Here is a 22,169-nt window from a genome sequence, read left to right on the forward strand (position 1 = left end):
CCTGCATTGTGTACAAACATTTTTCGACTGATCCACTGATAATGGTCATTCTCAAGGAAGATCATCCTCATTTTTAAGATATATTTGTACAGATTTTTGCGCAAATACAGATAAAATCTCAGTGTATTAGGATTCTCCCTTTTGTAGTTTGTGGCACGAAGAATAGGCACACAGATTATTTCTGAAGCGAGGGGGTGCAATGCCATCTTTCCAACTGTGGGTTTATGAAAACTTTAGTAAGACCCGGGATTCCAATTCCATGATCGAGAAATCCTCGAAACGACGAGCCACTAGACTAACGAGGGCGTTATTTAGTCCAATAACAAAAGTAGCGACTGCATAATCGTATACTTAAAGATTGTTATCAGTAATGATTTACTTAAGTACCAATCCAAAGAGGAATTTAACATGAACGAAAATACAGATTCAAAGGATATCTAAAAGAAATTTCTTTACATTATACATACAATATCTACTATTCTTGTGTTCTGGTTGAGGCACAATGAACTCAACATCATAGAACTATGTCTAATGGGAACCCAAAGTTGGTAACGCATTGACGTTGTAAGGGATGGTCTAGGTACGGATGGTGCCGACTACTTACCATCGGATGGCTCAAACAGTCAGCCTAACATTTTAAAAAAAATATGTTACCTGGTCGTGAAGTGCCTACGACGCCTTTGAATCCGATTGTACAGTAGCTTGTTTAAGATAAATATTAAAAGTAAACTTGTATTTCGTGTCTTCGTAACATTGAAGTGAAAAATAAACATGACATTCTGCTTTAAAGTAAATACATTTTATTATATTGTATGTTCGTTTTTATTGAATTAGTATTTACGTAAGTTAGCGAAGATCGTACGTATTATGGTTATTAATTTTAAGATATGACTAGTATTTAATGTTCTCAGCCATTCACAGCTTATTCTGTTTTAAAAATAACTGTTTTTTTAAATATTTAATTTAATTTTTACAGAATAATATCCCGTGTCCTTGCTCAATTAAAAATAATAATTGTACATTACAAGGACAGGCTTGAAGCATATTGTTGTTTGAAGGTTGCCCGTGTGCAGCAAAAACATAAGTGACCAGTGGCTTTATCTATAAATATTGTGCAACGAATGACTAGTTAAACAATGTTGTGTCTTCTTCCTTCGAATATTAAAAGGCTGATGTCAGAAAGAGAGAAATCAGTCTTTAACTTAACGAAGTTTATAAATAAGAACGCAGATATTTAATAAATTGTGATGTAGATAAAAATAATAGAGTTTACTTAATGGTAGAGCTTTGTGCAAAACGTCTGGGTATGTAGTAGCCACTCATTATACATTCTAGCGCCAAGCAGCAATATTTGGTATTATTGTGTTCCAATATGAAGGGTGAGTGACCCAGTGTAACTACAAGCACAAGGGTCATAACATCTCAGTGTCCAATGTTGGTGGCGCATTGGTTATGAAAGAATTGGTTAAAAATAAATACGACGCCAATGTCTATGGGTCGTGGTGGCCACTTACCATCAAAGAGTTTCCAAAAAAAAGAGATATTTATATATGCTAATCTTAACTATCAATTATTTCATAAATTAAATATGATTTAATAATTTATAACTTTTTCTGTTTTTATTTTAGCTTTTTCGCCATTAAGATGTTATCTTACTTTTAATTGTATAATATATAATAATATATATGTCTATTGTATCTCAGCAACGACAGACAAAATTAATACGGCATTGATATGGTCTCAGTTATAATGAAACCTTATAAAGGTAGGCTTTGTCAATCGTAAATACAAGTACCTGAAACGTATCAACTTAATGAATACAATAGCTCGGAAAAGTATATCTACTCAAAAATATTTTCGTAGTGACGTATCTTTGAAGATTGTAAAATAACACAACGAAAATTAGATTCAACAAAATTATTACTAGTCAGTGTTGTCTAGTTGAAGCTTCGATCCTTATTCTCTTGAGTTATTCTATTCTATTATCATTTCTATTCATATAACAAGCCGTACTTTAGGTGGCATAGATAAATTGGAATATTATTAATTTATTTAAAAAAGTATTATATTTATCAATAAATAAATAACATTCGTTGTATGTAAAGATTAATGTTGATATTGACAATTGGTTGATATACGCAAACAGGAAAACGTCTACCGGGTTTTGCTAATATAATATGATTAACTATAAACGTAGCAAGTGTTTGAACAAAACAGTTTGTTAACAGAAACAAAAATTATAAATCGAAAACGATTTACGGGACGGCATACGCAAAGAGTGTATTCGTTGATAAAACTCAAATATTTACAATAAGTTTAATGGTTTCTCAGCTCAACTGACTTGACATTCATAGTTCGAAAAACTAATTAGTGTAAAGTGCGTACGTTAATGAAATGTGATGTGAAAATGTCAGCGGGCGTCTGGGATCTGATTGACTTGGTGCCCGTGAGGTGCCAGTGGATCGAAAGACTACGTCACTGCGGGAAGACTCTCCTGAGGAGGCAAAGACGACTGATACGAGGACTTAAAAAGGTAACCCTCGTTACGATTGTAAATGGATTTAGACGCCGGTCTTCGAATACGACGATCTTTTGAAATATTCTATGAAAAAAAAAAAAATCTTGAAAAGGATCTTGAAGTATCATTAAGTGATATTGACAATTATAATTATAACACTTAAAGTATACACGAGTCAAAAAAGTGTATCCGTAAGTCGGTTTTTCACATCGCACGAGTTGGACGAACTGAGTTCTTAGAGTGCAGCTATACCAGTAGTTCCCAAACTTATTTTTCTCGTGCACTACCTATTGGCATGTGTCCGTAACCACAGTTTGAGAGAAACACTAAAATATGAATTAAATTTAACTTTGTTTAATATTGGTGCTTTTAATTCTATCCTTAGTAACCCTACGAGTAATTAAGCAATTATAATCTATGAGTTTGTTAGTGATTCTCTCAAACTGATGACGAAAAAAAAGGTAGCCTTTAACCTTTGGCATTAAGTATTTATAGTGATGATCAAGTTCATGTCTTAACAAGCATTAAGCATTGTCGGGCGGATAGCGCTTTGCAAGTCTGTACACGAAATTGTACGTAATATCGAATACGCAAGTTTGGGCAAGTAACCGTCGCTTGCCTTATTAAAATATTATCGGCTTAGTTAGGTACTTAAAACAATGTAGGTAGGCCCTTATAAAAACTATGCTTACATTTTTGCTCTTTACTATCAAAAGCAGATAAATTTTCGTGGACCCCCATTAACATCTTATGGACCCCCATTTTTTATTCACGCCTACGTAGACCCCCAGCAAGTCTCCCGTGGACCCCTGGGGGTCCACCTGGACCACTTTGGGAATCACTGAGCTATACTATATATACGCTTTGAAAGAGAAATTAAAATAAATATATGTCAACTTTTGAAAGATGATTTCAAATTTGCAGACATGATTTTTTTCTATTTAAGTTAGTAAGTTATTGAACCTAAAAACAGTCCTTTAAGTTTGTGTTTATTATATATGTATTGTTATATAGTTGTATACGGTAATTCTATTTTATATATATTAGTTTATTGTTCAAATGAGCCATGCGCATTGTATGATTTAAAAAAATATATGCAAAAATTACAAAATTTGTTATAATGAAATATGTATGTATGTCATGTTCGTAATATATTTTATTCGTTTACAATAAAATCAAATGTGTATATTAATATAATTTTATTTTTACTTTTTATTGTGTAAGATTATATTTCCTATATAAAATTTTACGCATTTACGCAGCAGGATGAAGTTTCAAAAATGTCACCGATTTACATTTAGAGGCCGTTCGACTACGTCACTTGTTGGTTCATTGACACGATTTGCTCTTACCGACAATCGTATGTTTCACGATCTATTGCAATCTTTGAATTTAATGCTGGTCATACATGCAACTAAAAAAAAAAACAAGCAATAAAATTGGTACAATGAAAATGTTACAATTCGTGTTGTTTCAACCAATTAACAATCTTTCTATTATTGTCTGTCGCTATTCTAAATTTGAAAAAATAAGTAGTGGTCATTACAAAAGAGTTACAATATTATAAAAATATAAAAGAGTAATCTTGTTTTCTTTTTTTTTTTTTACTTACGTCATTCATACACGAATGAACTTTAAAAGTAAGCAATATAAAATTACAATGACAATGTTACAATTCTGTGTTTTATGTTTAACTTTTGCCACTTGCTTTGTCTTTATAATAAAAAATTTAAAAAATAGTCTTCATGATCAATATATTTTTAAATTTCAAAAAACCAATCCACGATTTTTTGCTAACACCAGTTTTTTTTTCTGTCATAATCATACATTATATCTTCATATATTAAGTTACTTTAAAAGAATTAATACAAAATAGTATTTAACCATTGCCTGTCGCTGAGGCTCTACCATCGCATTATAAATTTTTAAAAAATATGCGTTGTAATTTTCATGCCCCACTACACGGTATTAATGTTTGAAGCGAGTAAATAAAAATATATGTATATCATTTAGAAAAACGTTTCCTTGAGTATATTCTAACAAGAATTTATTTTAATTTTTTTTTTATTCTGTTGCATGTTTTCATTGAACCTGTTACAACAGTTGGCACAGTTACGAAATTTATATATTGCGTTTGTTAAACATGCCCAACATTTGCCCTACATGACCATACCCATTGTGAAACAGTTCCCGAGGACTCATTGTCTTAAGCATTTTAATGTCCATAATTCTGGAGTTTTTGATTAGTATCGCGAGAACGTCGACAGGAGGAACAAATACGTGTTACGAAATATTGTGAGTTTTTTGAGTAGTGTCAGTGTTTTTTTTTAATTTTTCTCTCGTGCAACGGTCGTTAATTTAAAATACATAGAACATTGTTTTTTTTTTGTGAAATAGTATTCGTTATTTTAATTGAAATCAATTAGTAAACTAATTCATCTAACGATGTCTTTGTTTGTAAAATTTACAAATTATACTTTAGTTATTTTGTTAATTAAATATTTTATATAGACGTTTTTGATTATAAGATGGTTTTAATATCTCAATATAAAATTTATTATTCATCTAAAGCTTGTGTGTTCTCAGATCTGAGTCGAATTAGGTCGTAAATATTTACAAACGACATTGTATAGGGATTCGTACATTAAATATAAGAAGTTCGTTCGTTATTAGTAGTCTACTTTTTGATTGGAGGAAAAATGTTACAATATGGTATACAGAATTATGTTATCCAATCACGAACGTGTATTATCAAGTGATATTGTGATGTCGAGAGGATTTCGGATCAAATTACATAATTAAAAAATAATACTTTCAAGTGAAACAAGTTAAAAAATCGACCATCGCAATATCTTTCTGATACGACAACAACATTAATATACACATATATATATGTCACACAGTTTATAGGAAACCTAAATAAAAATTCTAATTCTGTACGGAATCCTCTTAACTCAAGTTCGATTCGCAAATGAACGATTTTTAATTATCTATAAACAATACATTATGATAAATGACTCGATCACATTAATATAACAACAAACGAGTACTTTTGATCGTCGGAAAATTTTAAACATTGAGGTTAATGGAATATCTAGATAGATGGGTACTTGCGTCAAACAATGCCGTTGGCTGTTTCGTCTAGCGAGTAATTAGCTGTTTGCTTCCGTTATGACAGTGACCTGGATAACGGTTTCCAGGCGTCTTTTAGTTCGGAAACGCGATTGTTTCGTTTTCTAATTAGTGTATTGTTAGTCGAGTCGTTGAATTGACGACGTGTTCTTGAACTTGGCGTGTATTGAGTTTGAATTAATCGACCTCCGTATGGAGCACCTCGTGATTTCCGATATATTTCGAAAAATATATATTTGCTGCGAATGAAAAATTTAATAACAAATTAAATAAACGATTACAATAATTAATAACATTTGAAGAAATTTATTATTATATTCATAAAAAAAAGCAATTAAATTTACATTACACATTCTCATTTCACACATTCTAACAACGCTAAGTTAATTTTACAAGTAGAAATGTTCAAATAAATAAGGTACAAAAAACATTCATTTTTGTTAATAACTTTTTTTGCACTAAACAAAAAAGGTTGAAATTTTAATACAAGGTAAGTTATAATTATTTACACCTCTCTAATTTTCAACCATCTAACAATTTTTTTCACAAAGTTATAAGAAAAAACGCTTTTCACCCTCTCAACCCCCTTGCGTTCACCCCAGAGGGTTGAAAATTTTAATTTGTTGTTATTTTAACGTCCCAAACCACATATCAAAAAATCATAATGATACTAATTACTTGACCTTCACGGGCTTCATTCACTGGCCTATTAACCGATTACGTAAAATGAGGAGGTTTTAGTTAATTAATTATGCTGATTTTAATCCACTTCGAGAAAAAGGAGGTCATCAATCCGGATTGTCCCTCGATAGCTTCACTGATCCTAAATTGATTTTAATGATAATAATTTGTAGATCTATTTTATTATATTTGTTAGTTATAAAATGTGTTATGAACTTAAAAATGTTACGTAATATCTTTCAAGTCGTAGTTGTATCGAATCACTAGTAGGACAATATATTTTATTTAGTGAAAGTATTCAATCTTCGGCGTAATAGTAATATCGGTGTGAGTCACTCTGTTATTAGTTTGGGGAATATCCAACTTTATGCGGGTTTACAAAAACACGGTATGGTTTAGATTGATACTCGTACAAATTATACCATATAGTCTAAATTTCATTGAGTCTTTGTTAATAAGTTACTATATGTTTTAGGCATGATTATTATATATCTATACATATAATAAAATTGGAGTGTCTGTTTGTAATATTAAAACAATCGCTTTTTACTAAATGCCTATGTATGTGTACACGGTGCATATACCAAAATAATATTATTTTTTTTCAATTTTTGTCTGTCTGTCTGTTTTTTCCGGCTAATCTCTGGAATGGCTGGACCGATTTTTACTTTAGATAGCTGATGTAATAAGGCGTAACTTAGGCTACACCAATAACTTTTTTGTTAAATTCAAACGCGCACGAAGTTATAATATAAGTTTCGACATAGAATAGTTTTTGAAGTTAATGCAGACGTTTAGATTCTAATCTAACAAATTTTTGAGTTACAATTGAAATAAACAAAAATACGGAACGGTTTAGTATTTATTAGACGCAAAAAATGCTTCTACGAAATTATGTAAATGAGTGTTGTTATTACTAATAACATAAAAAATCGTAATTTCAAAGTCAATCTTGAGTATGAAATAGACACGAATAAACTCAATAAATTTAAAATATATCATATTGTTACATTAAAAAATATTTTTATAATTTTTACCTTTTTTAAAATAATATAAAACGTCACTAAAGTGTCAACACGCTAAAATCCGTGTCGTTAACCCATTTCCCACTTCCCATATATCGGTATTGCTAGCCCAATACATCATTTTGGCATTTTCTTTGAAATTAAATAATAAAATAAATTACATTTATTTTATCAGTGCAGTGAAATAATTAGTACAATTGGATTTTATTATCTTATTAGTTGCTATATTTGTCTGGAAGTCATTTCGCATCGTTTCAGATTAATTTATTAGCTGTCATCCAATAAAGGGTTAGTATTTGTATGGAAATGTCGGAAATTTATTATGACAGATTTATTTTGCATTATAATTGACTTTTATTAAATAAAAAAAATATTTTTTGATTTAAATATGGATATAATTTCTATTTAATTTTAGTGGTGATGCTGGCCACACTCCCGCACCTTTGAAAGTTTCAAGAACTTTCGATTTCGTTCTTTTTGCATTTTTACCTCTTCGGTTTAACACCGAATTCAAACTTCAAATTCGATATACTGAATATATCGGTGAGTTACCTTAATAGTTGAGTTTCTTAATTTGTGATTGATTATTACTTCAGTGCTTTAACAGCATATATCTTTTCAGAATATATTTATAATGGAGTTTTGAAGTTTGATAAAAACTTTATACAACAGGTAGAAATATCTACCGACCTTAAAAAATTGTAAGTCTTTAATTCTTGTTTTTGCTTAAATGCGTTGGTTTGCAATTTAGAAAGTCGTAGTCGTGTTTAATTTGTGATTTACAGTTATTTTTGACCCATTGGAATGATTCTCCGGAGTTGAAATCGTCATTTAAAGTAAGCAGGACTTTGAACCTCCAGAAGGTAAATTACTGCTTACATCCCTCGTTTTAGGTATTTATCTCTTGGTTATTTACTTTATTATTGAACCTGTATATTTCGTATTGCAGGAGGTTTTTTTTTTTTACCCACCACATGGATTTGAAATATTAAGTGTGGACGGCTGCAGTTTCTTGGTTGAGTGTGTCCAGATAGCTGCTGGTGCATCTCCAAGGATGGCCTGCCTGTTCCCTTATATATAAACAATATCCACATGTAGCTGGAAATTTGGTGATGTACCCATTTTAATTTTTTATGCAAACTTAGTTACACCGGCCTGGCGAACGGTGTATTAAATAATTAAATTATACAATCTTTAAATCGTCAGTGGCGCGTAAAATTTTAATATTTAATAAGAGAAATTATAATGCATTAAATTTTAAAACATTCCTTTTATCCCAAGTGACCCACGCTGAGTCTAGCTGGCATATTTTTTAATTATGTATAGTACAAAAGCTGTAACTAAATAAGTAACTAAACTTATTGTAAGATTTATAAATTTTGGTTTCTACAATTAAATAGTTATATAACAAAACTGTTTTCTTCAAATTCATACCCTCAGAAAAAGGTAACAATGTTATTTATTCATATGCTGTATTGATTATTATTAATGTCCAAGGTACGTAATAGCGTAATATATTTTTTTGGAACTATTAAATAAAACAAGTTATTTCACAATCTTGTCAGAATGTTACGATTCCACATGTGTTTGTACAAGAGGTACATGTAAAAGTTACCTCGTGGGTATTATACGGCTGTAAGGCTGCTAAAATTCAAAGCCAATCAAAATTCGGTTCGGAAAGTGAGTAAAGTCGTTGGGACTGCGCCTGAACTCTTTTCTGTTGTGTGAGATTGCCGCCTATTGTATTATGACGTGTGATGGAATAAAGCCTGCTGTCTTTGCGCACACATAGACACACTAAAAGACGTCGCTCGGAGTCGTGCTTGAGAGTATCCGCCGTGGACCGACATCATCACATATCGGAAACTTAAATATTTGTACATATTGCACGTGTAAAAATATATATAGCTGTTTTGAATGGATTTATTGTTAGAATGTCCAGTTTCGATAGACCGGAGTTCATATGTGTTGCAACCGTTACGCCACATCACGGCTAGCGCACCGAACGACCGCTGTTACATTACCGATTTCACTTTTAAACATCTATCGATATGTCATTAGTTTTGTTAATAAAACTGCGGGTTTATTTTGTCGACTAATGTGTATCAAATATATATTCATTAATCTATTGTTTTTTTTAATTTTTTTATTTCAATCACCACTGCCTATGGACATTGGTACAGGAAGAAATTTTATCATTCCTCGTATCAACAATGAGCCACCACCCTTGGCAACTGAGATGTTATATCCCGTATGGCCGTAGTTGCACTAGTTCACTCACCCTTCAAACCGGCACACAACAACTAAGTATTGATAGTTTACGTTAGAATATACGATGTGTGGGTGGTACCTACCGAGATAAGCTTGCACAACGCCCTACCACCAAATAAAAATACTACCAAGTTTATTAAGAGATGTAGCTATAAATTCAAACTCCTATAGTATATTAGTTTGAAGGTTGAGTTAGCCTTAAAGAATAGTTGATATTTCAAACAGTGTCAATATCTAATCAAGTGGCAGAACTTACCATACGCTGATACATTTGCGCATCTGTGGGTGCAACGTCCTCCTCTAAGTTACGCAAAATCACTAACGCATATAAACAATTTTTATTTATTTTTACCGATGTTTTTCCAACTGTCAAGAGTCTAGATATAGTTTAGCTTGTGCGTTGTAAAGTTGCACAACATTTTGACATTGATAACGCTGAATTAGTTTTTTGCTTATGTATCCAAATAAATTAAATTCCGTGATTTTAAAAAGATTTGTCGTGGAGGCATTCCAGACACAAAAACACAGTTATAGAAATGTTGTCCTGTTCATTACAAATGTTGTTTCTAAAGGTTATACTGGCTTAGTGCCGAACCGAAAGGAACCGCGGTCTATCTGTTTGTTTAATTAGAAGCAAGCTTAAACCCCCCAAGGACGGACATGGCTACTTTTTTAACCTCATAGGTTGATGTTGGGAAGGATATGTATGTTAGTTCTTAAAGCATTGTCGTCACATAATAAATTCCAAGCAGATAAAGCCGCAGCTTCATCTAGTGTCCTTATAAAGTAATTGACAAAAAAATAATTGACAAAAATATTTTTATTTAACAGAATCTAATCTAATCATTTATTAAAATGTATACAGCTGGAATCACTGAGCACGCACACGATCACGAGTTCCATTGTACTTATATAAAGCAATATAAGTTACTGATACTTATGTGCGTCTAGTCACACACGAATTTAAAATTTGGCCTGTTTCTTTTGTTACAATTGAAGCGCAACACTCTGTCTAGACGAATGAATAAAATCAAAGCGTAATTGTATTTATTAATATTAATGGGCAGCTGAGAGCCGAGATGGCCTCAGTGGTTGGAACGCGTGCATCTTAACCGATGATATCGGGTTCAAACCCAGGCAGGCATCATTGAATTTTCATGTGCTTAATTTGTGTTTATAATTCATCTCGTGCTCGGCGCTGAAGGAAAACATCGTGAGGAAACCTGCATGTGTCTAATTTCAACAAAATTCTGCCACATGTGTATTCCACCAACCCGCATTGGAGCAGCGTGGTGGAATATGCTCCAAACCTTCTCCTCAAAGGGAGAGGAGGCCTTAGCCCAGCAGTGGGAAATTTACAGACTGCTCACATGTACTAATTTCTGAGTTAAACTTTCCGTTTTCGCTTTGTAATTCTTTTTTTTTTTACTTTTAATTTCACCGTTTGTAGTTTCAGTTAGCGGTAAATGAACTCAAGGGTCAAGGTTCTGGAAGCGGGCATGCGTTGCTACCGGATAGTGTTATCATTTTTAACGTTGGCGACGTTTCGTAACGTGTTACATGATGCATATCTCGTAGTTTCTAGGTAGCAGTTGCGATAGTGTTGCGGTTTACCGATTCGGAAAGTCCATCGATGAAATTGGTACAAGTAATAACTTTAATACGCTTGGAATATTTCCAAATTGTAATGGTTATTACGGTAATTTTTGGGTTGATGACTTTTTATGGGTACAACCATTTTCGAAATATAAATATTTCGAATAACATTATTTAAATAAAATCCATAAACCCAAAATAGCTGGCATTTAATATATATATTTTTAACGATGGCGCTCATTTGTTCCAGATGTACCTACACAGTTGGCGCTCTGATGAGCTAAGCATGTTAGTGGGTGCTAAGACGACGGGAGCGACGCCGCTCGTCATCGCCTGCAGGAACGGGCACTACGATGTCGCGGAGTATCTTATAGAGCGTTGTAAAGCGGACATCGAACAGCCCGGATCAGGTGATTTTTTTTTATATATGACAGAAATTCATTTCGATTTTCAAAAATTCAAAAAATAACATGCAATATTATTGTAAACTAGCAATGCCCAAGACCAAAACAAATAGTTATTGTTGTAGCCTCCTTAGTTACTCCTTATTACATCAGCTATCTGCCAGTGAAAGTCCCGTCAAAATCGGTCCAGCCATTCCAGATAACAAGAACAAACAGATAAATAGACGAAAATTGAAAAAAAATTTATTTTGGTACATGTACCGTGTATTAATATTACAAAACAAAGCGGTTATTTTAATATCACTAAGTCACTTCAATTATATTATAAGTATAGGTCTTTTCTTGCTCTAATAATGAGCAAACAGATTAAAATATAACTACATATAAGTATAGTATTATATTATAGAGAATAGATTATAATTGGGTTATTTTTTACTAGTACTATTTATTTATTTATTATTACCACATAAGAACATGCTAAAATATAATTTGTATAGAACGAAGCAGACCGCTCGACGTAACCTCATCAGTGAGACCATGTAGATCACACAATCGGTACCACTGACACTGTCGATTCAAATTTTAATAATATAAAGAATCTTCTACTCGAATCTTTAACTTTTTGTCTGTCTAATTCAAATCGATGTCTAAACGAGCGTACGATCTAATAATCGGAATTATATGCTACCGTCGTATCATGATGGTTTATAGATCGGTCGTTCGACTAATTTGTTTATGCGTTGAATGTTCTTTGAAATAAATACATTACAGGTACCAATTATGTCAACTTTGAGAGTTGAGATGTAATTGTTGTTTTTAAACGAACGCTGCCAAAATATGACGGATACCAGTCGTACGAAAGATATACAAATCTGCATATTATCTTTCACTAGGTCCGCAACTGTGCACATCCAGCTGTTGTACATATAAAAAAAACAATATTTTTTTATTTATTTTTTTTATTTTAAGTGAATATACATTTTATTTATATTGTACTGTATTAAAAACGATGTAACAAAAGCCCTATTGGATTTATCCGTACATCGGTATTCGTTGTCAACACTTATAGACTTAAAACTATACAATAATAACAAAATAAAATATAAAAGAAACAAAAAGCAGGTACATAGCAAATAAATAATGTTACAATTAGTTGTTTATTTTTTTCATAAAACAGCGATAAGCGAATTGACGCTGTGACTATTCATTAACCTGCTCAGAACAACATCGTATAGTATAGCGTATACAGGTGTATCATGTATTGTATTAATTATTTGCAAAATATACATCGAGTTTTTTCTTAACGTTTTTTACGTTTATTTCCAGTTTTAAATTATATGGCAGACTGTTCAGTAATGTTGGTATAAGGTATTCTAAGGTAATATCGGTTCTAGTTGCTCGCCGGTTCTTCTCGTACATAGTAGAAATAAAGAATGTGTTTTTTGTTTTTGGAGTGCATCATAACTACTACGATACCAATATACATAAAACGTATACCGGAAGATGCAGCACATTTTGTAGTAGGTTATATAAATGTTACTTGTACGTCATAAATAATTATAAAACAATAAGTTAATGTACTTCCTAACTTTACCTGTTTTAATTTAGACTATTGACGTGACAACCGTAGTTATTATTCTTGCACGGCACGGCTTCCTACTCAATATGTGTTGAAAGACGGGGAAATAAACTTCGTCTTCTATACATACTAATATATATATATATATATATAATATTGGAGTGTATATTACAAACAATATTAAAATAACCGCTTTTTACTTAATGCATATGTATGTATACATGATACATATATCAACATTTTTTTTTTCAACTTTTGTCTGTCTGTCTGTTTGTTCCGACTAATCTCTGGAACGGCCGATGTAATAAGGAGTAACTTAGGCTACAACAATAACTTTTTTGTTAAATTCAAACGAGCACGAAGTCGCGAGCACGGCTGCTTTTTGAATAGTTCTTTACGTAATAAACGAATAGGCAATATAGTCTAATTATAATTTTAAATTAACCTTTCCTTCCCGATTGGCAGCTGAATGAACGGACGGAGCGTATTTTCTCGGAGATCGCTGTTGTAATTGTTTTCAACGTCCGCATTCACTTTCCCATTGCGTCAACGTATTGGCCCGATGCCAGGCTACCTGCGTTTTAAATTTACCTACGCCGATAAATATATATTCTCTTTGTAATTTGTTTTTTTTTCTCTAATCAGTAGAGATTCTTTTGTAACATTACATTACATTAACAGCCTGTAAATTTCCCACTGCTGTGCTAAGGCCTCGTCTCCCTTCGAGGAGAAGGTATGGAGCATATTTCACCACGCTGCTCCAATGCAGGTTTCCTCACGATGTTTTCATTCACCGCCGAGCACAAGATGTATTATAAACACAAATTAAGCACATAAAAATTGAGTGGTTGTGGTAGTGGTTGCTGCCTGAGTGTGAATCCGAATTCATCGTTTAAGATGCACGTGTTCTAACCACTGGGCCGTCTCGGCTCACTTTTGTAAACGATCTCTAAATTAATCTATTCTGACAGGTCCGTAAATAATTCTTTCTCGTGTATTTAGTGCTCATGTTAATTAGCTTGTAAGATTTTGAATAAAGTATATTTTAATTTTGTGTTAAATATCCCAAAGCAAGTTAAGGGTAGATTGTATTTTTGGTCTTGTTTATAATTCGTGTACAGTTGGAATTATTAAGCATTATAATTGTTCGTTCGGTGTATAATAAATTTGAGTAATGCTATTAATCGTTAAATTGTGCTTTAGTTACGTTACATTATACGTTTTATTTCGAGACATAATCAATTTCTATGCCAGATTTTATTGGGATCGGTTGATTGAGTGTGATCGAAATACGAAGTAACTTTCTCATATTTAATTTAAAAAGCATTAAGATATTTAGGTATTGATGGCGTATAAGCTTTTTTTAAAATTGATGTCCACAGTCACTAGCTTCACCTATGATTATACTTGTTTTGCCTAAACCGCGGCTTAATCCGCTCGTTGTTTGGTTTACATAGAGTAAACAATCGTTTTCTCTATTTTTGACAATGTGTATAATGTGTAATTTTATCATAATCGGTTGAGTAATTACGACGTAGAAGCGTAATAATCGATCTGACTTTCGAATTTATAATATTAGGTAATACGAAATAAACTTAGTGCGTAATTAAAAATGTTATTTTTTTCTAGTAACATTCGACGGTGAGACAATAGAGGGCGCTCCCCCACTTTGGTGTGCGGCCGCGGCGGGACACCTCCCGCTAGTGCGGTTGCTGGTTCGCGCTGGCGCGAATGTCAACTCCACGACGCGCACACACAGCACGCCGCTCAGAGCAGCATGCTTTGACGGACACTTTGTTATTGTTAAGTTCCTAGTTGAGAATGGCGCAGGTAAGCGAAGTATTATAAGTCGTTTATATTTATATAATAAATCTTTATTAGTTTCAAATGACTTGATTTAAATTACAATAAATATCTCCCCAAATACAAACAAATTGGGTTTTCTTTAATATAAATATAATAAGCAAACAGCTTTCTTAAGAAAAAGTTAGTAAAATAATGACCTGACAGTTACACCTAAAAGTAAATAAACACGCAAGAACACTCTTAACTTTATGTTATACTATTGGTTACAAATTTCGACCAAAGGAGATAATGAGTTTACCTTACCCTTATTGATGTTGATAAATCAGCTGTCTTTAGCTTCATATAAACTCTTATATATTAATAATATAATAATGGCAAAATACACTGTAAATAACAAACAGCCAAGCGAAAGCCTCTCCTCTTCTTGAGGAATAGGTTTGTACTCATTCCACACAAACTGGTTTCCTTCACTGCTGAACTATAAAATCAAATGAAAACTTATTGAGGCGTTTCTGGCGGGAACCCGCAGTTGTCGGTTCAGAATCACAAGTTCTAGCCATTGGGACATATATAATAATGTAGTTTATAGTACTTATCAATACTTTACTTAGTAATTTCTGTATTTCTTTCAGATATAGAAAGAGCGAATCGACACGGCCACACGTGCCTCATGATAGCTTGTTATAAGGGCCATATTCACATAGCGAAGTATCTTCTCTCCCTGAACGCCGATGTTAATAGAAAGAGCGTGAAAGGCAACACAGCCTTACACGACTGCGCCGAGAGCGGGTCTCTACATATACTTAAAATGCTCTTAGGTCACGGGGCCACAATGGATGTCGATTCTTATGGTGAGATTTATGAAGTTATTAAATTAATTAATCGATAAACTTTGATTTTTTTTCGCGATGATGTCCGGAAACGTTCAGGCGTGTTATAAAGTATTATAAAAAAAATACATCAATAATTCTAGAAAAAATAATTGTATATAAAATTCGAGCCAATAACAGCCTATGTTATACAATATTACTCACCCTTAGAAGTCGGATTTTTCTTCAAATTTTAATATGTCCAAGCGGGAACACTTTCAAACAATAAATAAATTTTCAAATCAATTAAAAATAATATACCGAATTGATAACCTCCTTCTTTTTTGAAGTCGGTTAAAAATATAGACGGAGAATACGTATATGGAGATTTGTTTATTTAAGAAAAATAATAATGAAAATAAAATGACACGGCTTGTGAGCAATGAAACGAAAGTTAAAATAAATAAATGGAATGATAATCAAATACGAATAAAGCATTTATATATACATACATATGCGTTGAAAGACAAAACACACTATAGTTCTACAATTATTTCGATTCCATTTGGCAAATATCTGAAGAGTAAAGTGCGATAAGCAAATACGTTCCAAAAATAGGAAACCGTCATTTGCTAGCCTTTGTTCCAAGGTAATAATATTTGGGATCGGCGTATCGTGTCTTGCGAGAAAGAAGATTTTGGCACGTCACGGCCGACTACTTGATGGAAATTCTTTATACGGCGTTTATGACACCGACGGCCTTAGATTAAAGTGCATATATCCATCTTTTTCGGAATCCTCAGCGTATAATTGGACCGCGTTGTGCAGATATGTTTCAATCCACAAAAACATTAATAATTATGAAACCAATGTCATGGATTGTCTGATACGATTTCACGGCTAAACCAATGTTGCTTAAAATATTTTTTTATGGTAGCGGTAGGCGGACGAGCAAATGGGCCACCTGATGATATGTGATCACCACCGCCCATAGACAATGGCGCTGTAAGAAATATTAACCATTCCTTACATCACCAATACGCCACCAACCTTGGGAACTAAGATGTTATGTGCCTTATGACTGTAGTTACATTGATTCACTCACCATTCAAACCGGAACACAACAATACTGAGTACTGTTTTTTGGCGGTAGAATATCTGATACGTGGGTGGTACCCACCCAGACGGGCTTGCACAAAGCCCTACCTCCAATTTGTTATGAAGTACCTATTTTTTACCCTTCATAGTTGTAAATAAGGTGTTCTATGCAAGTTCTCGAAGCATTTTTGTCTCGACGAGAATTTAACGCGGGCGTATTCGTGGGTTCAGCTAGTCTACATATTTAGTTTATTATCTGTGCGTTGGTATATTTTTGCACAACACGGTCCTATGATTGCAATACACGTTGCTATGATATTGTTTTTAATTCTTTATAAATATATATATTCGTTAAAATTTACATAATACTTCCTAAAGATGTAATTCATCTATGTTGTTTTTAGGCATGACTCCTTTACTAGCGGCATCTGTAACCGGTCACACGCACATAGTGGAACACCTTATTAATGCAGAACACGGACTGGTGTCGAGACAGCAACGCATCGATGCGTTGGAGTTGTTAGGCGCGACGTATGTCGACAAAAGACGCGATATGGTCGGTGCGCTTGCGTTATGGAAACGCGCGATGGATGACAGGTATTATATTATAGTTAAGGCTGTTTATAAAACGCATGTATCCGATGTAGTGACGATATGCGACGCGTTGTGAGTAGGTTCTTACAAGCATATTGAATCGTTATCTATCTATTATTATAAACGTGAAAGTAACTCTGTCTGTATGTCTGTCTGTCTGTCTGTGGCTCGTTCACGGCCAAACCACTGAGCCGGACCACAAGGACGGTTAAAGGCTTTTTTTATGCCTTACACCTGACGACCAACCTCTTGACGGCGATCAAAGCCGCAGATGACATCGAGTTTTATAAAATTTTATTTTAAACACCACTAAATTTTGATACTATTGATAAATATAATGATCCATAATCATACATATTAAAATGAAAAATTGTCAGTTTATGCAACAGCAGCCGCAATACCAAGTAATATACATATATATATTTTTAATTACAGATTTCCAACGGACGATAGTGAACCAATACACAAGCCAAAAGACATTCCTCGAATAGAGGCGTATGACTACGCGGTGGAACCTAGCAACGCGCAACAATTAGAAGAACTGCTAGCCGACCCGGATGCCATGAGAATGCAAGCCCTCGTCATCAGAGAAAGGATATTAGGTATTTAAATGTGTTAGTTAGTGTCGGAGGTGGTTTGGAAATACAAATTTCAGGAGTCATGACCATTCGCTCCATAAAGTAAATGTCCCACTGCTAGGCTGAGGCCTCCTCTTTCGGGAGAAGGTTTGGAACTTATTCCACCATGCTGCTCTAATGCGGGTTGGGTGGATACATATGTGATAGAAACTTTTTAGATTAGATACATTCAGGTTTTCTCATGATGTTTCACTTCACCATCAAGCACGAGATAAATTATAAGCACAAACTAAGCACATGAAAATTCAGTGGTGCTTATCTGGGTTTGAACCTGCATCATGGGTTAAGAAGCACGCGTTCCAACAATTGGGACATCTCGGCTCGAACGGGAGGCGAGTACTGAGACACAAATCAGATATTCGGAATCCATTAAAGGCTACATATTCCACACGTCCTAAGGGTTCCTGATACCACATATTTATTAGATACTTCATTCGGGTAGCAATAGCGATGATACCTCTTTACATCGGCCAGGGCCGGCGCACCCCGACACGTCGTACTACGTGCGCTACCGCGGCGCCGTGTACGCGGACGCGGGCCGCTTCGCGCGCTGCCGCCAGCTGTGGCACCACGCGCTCGACATGCAGCGCGCCGTGCTGCCGCCGCTGTCGCCGCTCACGCAGTCCAGTCTCTACAGCTTCGCCGAGCTCTTCTCCTACATGCTGGCCGAGCGCGCGCGCCCGCCGCTCAGAGGTCGGTCCGCCGCGCGCGCTACACGCTCACGCACACGCACACGCACACGCACACGCACACGCACACAGAGACTCGCGGGGTGGAACCGATATTTGAACCTCGGCTCGATAAGCCAGCTAGCTAGCGAACCGTTTTAAATCAATTTCTAACTATTTTTTATGTCATTTACGAAAAATTAATGCACACTTCATACCAAATAGCAGTCGCAAATATAACTGTTGATTTTTTTTTAAAATATTATAGTTAGGTAAATTATCAAATTTGCACTTGGTGGTAACTAGTAAAGGCAGTCCACAAACATTGGCTGTTCAAATTATAAATTCATTGATTGGATGACTAGGAGCTCTGTAACTGTGCCAGTAACGCCTATCTAATTGATAGCTTTAGATATGAAGTAGTTTGTGAGGTACTGGTAAGTCACACATACACCCCCCCCCCCCCCACTTTATCTGGGGACAACGCGTGATGCGATTTTCCAGCGAGAAAAAAAAAGAGTATGAAATAGTGGCACAGATACAATTTATAAGTTCATATGGAGAATAAATGCAGGAAGTTAATATTTTTATACAATATCCATTCAAAATATAACGCACACTACTAAGCGTTTGACATACACACATACTAAATACTGTATGTGTAATACATTAAATAAGAAACATTCATAATTTACATTCATACAGCCAATGACAAAACAGGTCATTTCAAAGTTAAAAATGAACGACGCTTTATTTGACATTTCCTTTTTTTTATTGTAATAATGACAAAGTATCGTCTGGCTGAGCCTTATTTTGAACTTTTTAATGAAATAGTTAAGCGGACGTCCTGATGGTAAGTGGTCACCACTACCAATAGACATTGGCGCCGCAAGAAATGTTGATAATTCCTTACACCTCCAATGCGGTTCTAACCTTGGGAACTAAGTTATTACGTCCGTTGTGCCTGTAGACACTTTGGCTCACTCACTGTTCAAACCGGAAAACAACTACAAGAAGTATTGCGGCTTGGCGGTAGTATAAGTGGGTGATATCTACCCAGACGGGCTAGCACAAAACCCTACCAGCAAGTAAATTATTCTGTACATAACAACTCAACAGAAGCCAGCACTTCTTTTGTCAACTGTCGATTCCTTAAAATATTTTGCTAACCGTACTTTATCAAATGAATACATTATTTATTTGTTTTCAATGTAATATCTGTGAGGTCGACACATTGATTTATGTTTGAAGTAAGACACGATAAGCTATCTGTAACAAATTCGTAAAATTCACTTGAATTTCTTTTTCAGGTCGCATCGTTCCACCAGTGACGTTCGAAGACATAGACCCAGTATTTAGGAAAGCATTATCAGAAATAGAGAGAGGGATGGCGTTACTTGAATCAAAACTAAGTATCGATAGAGAAAACACACTGACGACACTACAGAGGGTGCTCGTTATATCGCTCCACCTGGCGTCGTTAATGGCGAAGCTGCTCGAGGAACCAGAGTGCACGGAGGAAGTTTCCAAGATGATCCATAAGGCTGTCTACTCACTTGTCAAGTTAGATATTAAGGTTAGTTTTATTTTGAAACGATATTTCTATTAGTTGATTTCAATTACGCTTACCATTCTCTATAATGAATAGCCAACTCCAGTCCAGTTCAGGTCTTATAGTACATGAATATGAGAATAAATATAAGTGCACTTTCTATTTCCTATATATTTTGATTGGATGGGAAATTAATTCAGGCCTAGGCCTTTATATACTTTTCGAGGCACGGTATTACGAACACTGTCAATATTCAAATTCTATTTTGATTTTATGAATAAATTCTATTTTTTTTTTTGTTTTTGTCTGTATTTCAAACTTCGAATCTACATTATAAGCCAGCTAGTAGATCAAGGATTGACTTGACATGAATTATAGTTTATATTGAATTCGACTACATTAATATGAATACGAACAGTTGACTGCCTCGTTACTTGCTCGATAAGTCGGGGGGATAAAAAGTTATTGGGTTTTTCTGTTTAAAATACCTCAGTAACAATCCGATGTGAACATTGGAAGTGTGTACACTGCCGTGCCTCGGAATACACGTAAATCCGTTGCCCCTGCGCCGGAACTCTTTCCGGTCGTGTCGGATTTGCCGTTCCATCGGATTATTCGAGTGACGGAGTATACTCAAAGGGCCTCGAGAGACCGATATATTTTCTCATAATGTCTTTTTTTTCTATTTCGATTCATATAGCCCAACAAAAATATTCAGAGAAATTTTATTTTTATTTTACTAAATAAGGAAGTTTTTTTCAGATCAGATTTTTTAGTAATAACGAAGCGAAAGTTTTTTTTTACTTACCTGTAGAACCCCATATTCTCCCCATGTTGCACACATAGGGACCAGAGACACGAAATGGGCTAGGTTCCCGGCATGATATGGCTCTGAAGGTAGCACGGTTTAGAATGAGTAATGACGCGCGGGCGGCAGGTGCGGCAGGGCCGCTCGGCGCTGCACGCGGCGTGCTCGGCGGAGGGCGGGCGCGCGCGCGGCGCGTGGGCCGAGGCCGCGTGCCCCGCGCTCGTGGCGCTCATGCTGCGCCTCGGCGCCGACACGCACGCGCGCGACGCCGACGGGAACACGCCGCTGCACCTCATCTGCAAGGTCTGTCCGCCTCGAAGGATCACAAGCTTGTGGTGCATGGAGGTCTAAGTGATGATTCAAATATTTTACGGCGACGATGTCTATGGGCGGTGCTGACCTCTTACCGGCGGGTGGCTCGTCGTCCCGGTCGCCTGCCATTTAATATAAACAAAAACTTCGACTCTTCGTACTTCAGATCGGTGCATACGTATTGACGTTTTCCCTATTCGACATCCATTAATCTTTCGTCTGTACCAACTCTTAGTGTGCATCCAGATACGAACGGACTATTATTCGCTCCAACTGAATTATGTTAGGATATGACCTTTTGAAGTAGAGCGCTGTAATGGCGTCAACTAGTGAACGTCTTTACTTGAAATCTTGCTCGGGAAATGTATTGAGGAGTAAAATGGTGTATATACACAATTGTTTCTGAAACGCTAGTCAAAAACGCACCTTTTAAGCATTTGGCAACTTTTCATAGGTGAATGTTTAGTTAGTATAATTTTTTGGAGATAGATAACCATATTTTCTTCTTCATTAGGTTTTATCTATATTTTTTAACTATTTATAACCTATAGAAAAATATTCTCAAACGAATTATAGTCGTTTTGCATTATTCATATTGCTAGTGTACTGACACGACAATTCATAATCGACGCTATACGCACAGAATCAAGCACCGGAGCAAACTGAATATTTTTGCCA

The 22,169-nt window shown here is 34.9% G+C and overlaps 1 protein-coding gene across 3 annotated transcripts in view; it reads left to right on the forward strand.

Annotated features, from left to right (window-relative positions):
* Nucleotides 1-22,169, forward strand: part of LOC113398706 (protein fem-1 homolog CG6966) — a 78,268-nt gene that overhangs the window by 55,025 nt on the left and 1,074 nt on the right. For 2 of the 3 annotated variants that reach the window (XM_026637595.2, XM_026637594.2), the window contains 8 exons: nucleotides 11,474-11,633; nucleotides 14,836-15,036; nucleotides 15,645-15,863; nucleotides 17,324-17,516; nucleotides 17,949-18,115; nucleotides 18,626-18,844; nucleotides 20,130-20,395; nucleotides 21,309-21,482. In XM_026637595.2, the coding sequence (XP_026493380.2) occupies nucleotides 11,474-11,633; nucleotides 14,836-15,036; nucleotides 15,645-15,863; nucleotides 17,324-17,516; nucleotides 17,949-18,115; nucleotides 18,626-18,844; nucleotides 20,130-20,395; nucleotides 21,309-21,482 (1,599 nt within the window). Of the gene's footprint in view, nucleotides 1-2,281; nucleotides 2,534-11,473; nucleotides 11,634-14,835; nucleotides 15,037-15,644; nucleotides 15,864-17,323; nucleotides 17,517-17,948; nucleotides 18,116-18,625; nucleotides 18,845-20,129; nucleotides 20,396-21,308; nucleotides 21,483-22,169 lie in introns of those variants that run through there. The other variant, XM_026637592.2, reaches the window with a different exon arrangement.

This window comes from Vanessa tameamea, chromosome 14 (assembly GCF_037043105.1).
Source record: "Vanessa tameamea isolate UH-Manoa-2023 chromosome 14, ilVanTame1 primary haplotype, whole genome shotgun sequence".
In the NCBI taxonomy this organism is placed as follows: domain Eukaryota; kingdom Metazoa; phylum Arthropoda; class Insecta; order Lepidoptera; family Nymphalidae; genus Vanessa; species Vanessa tameamea.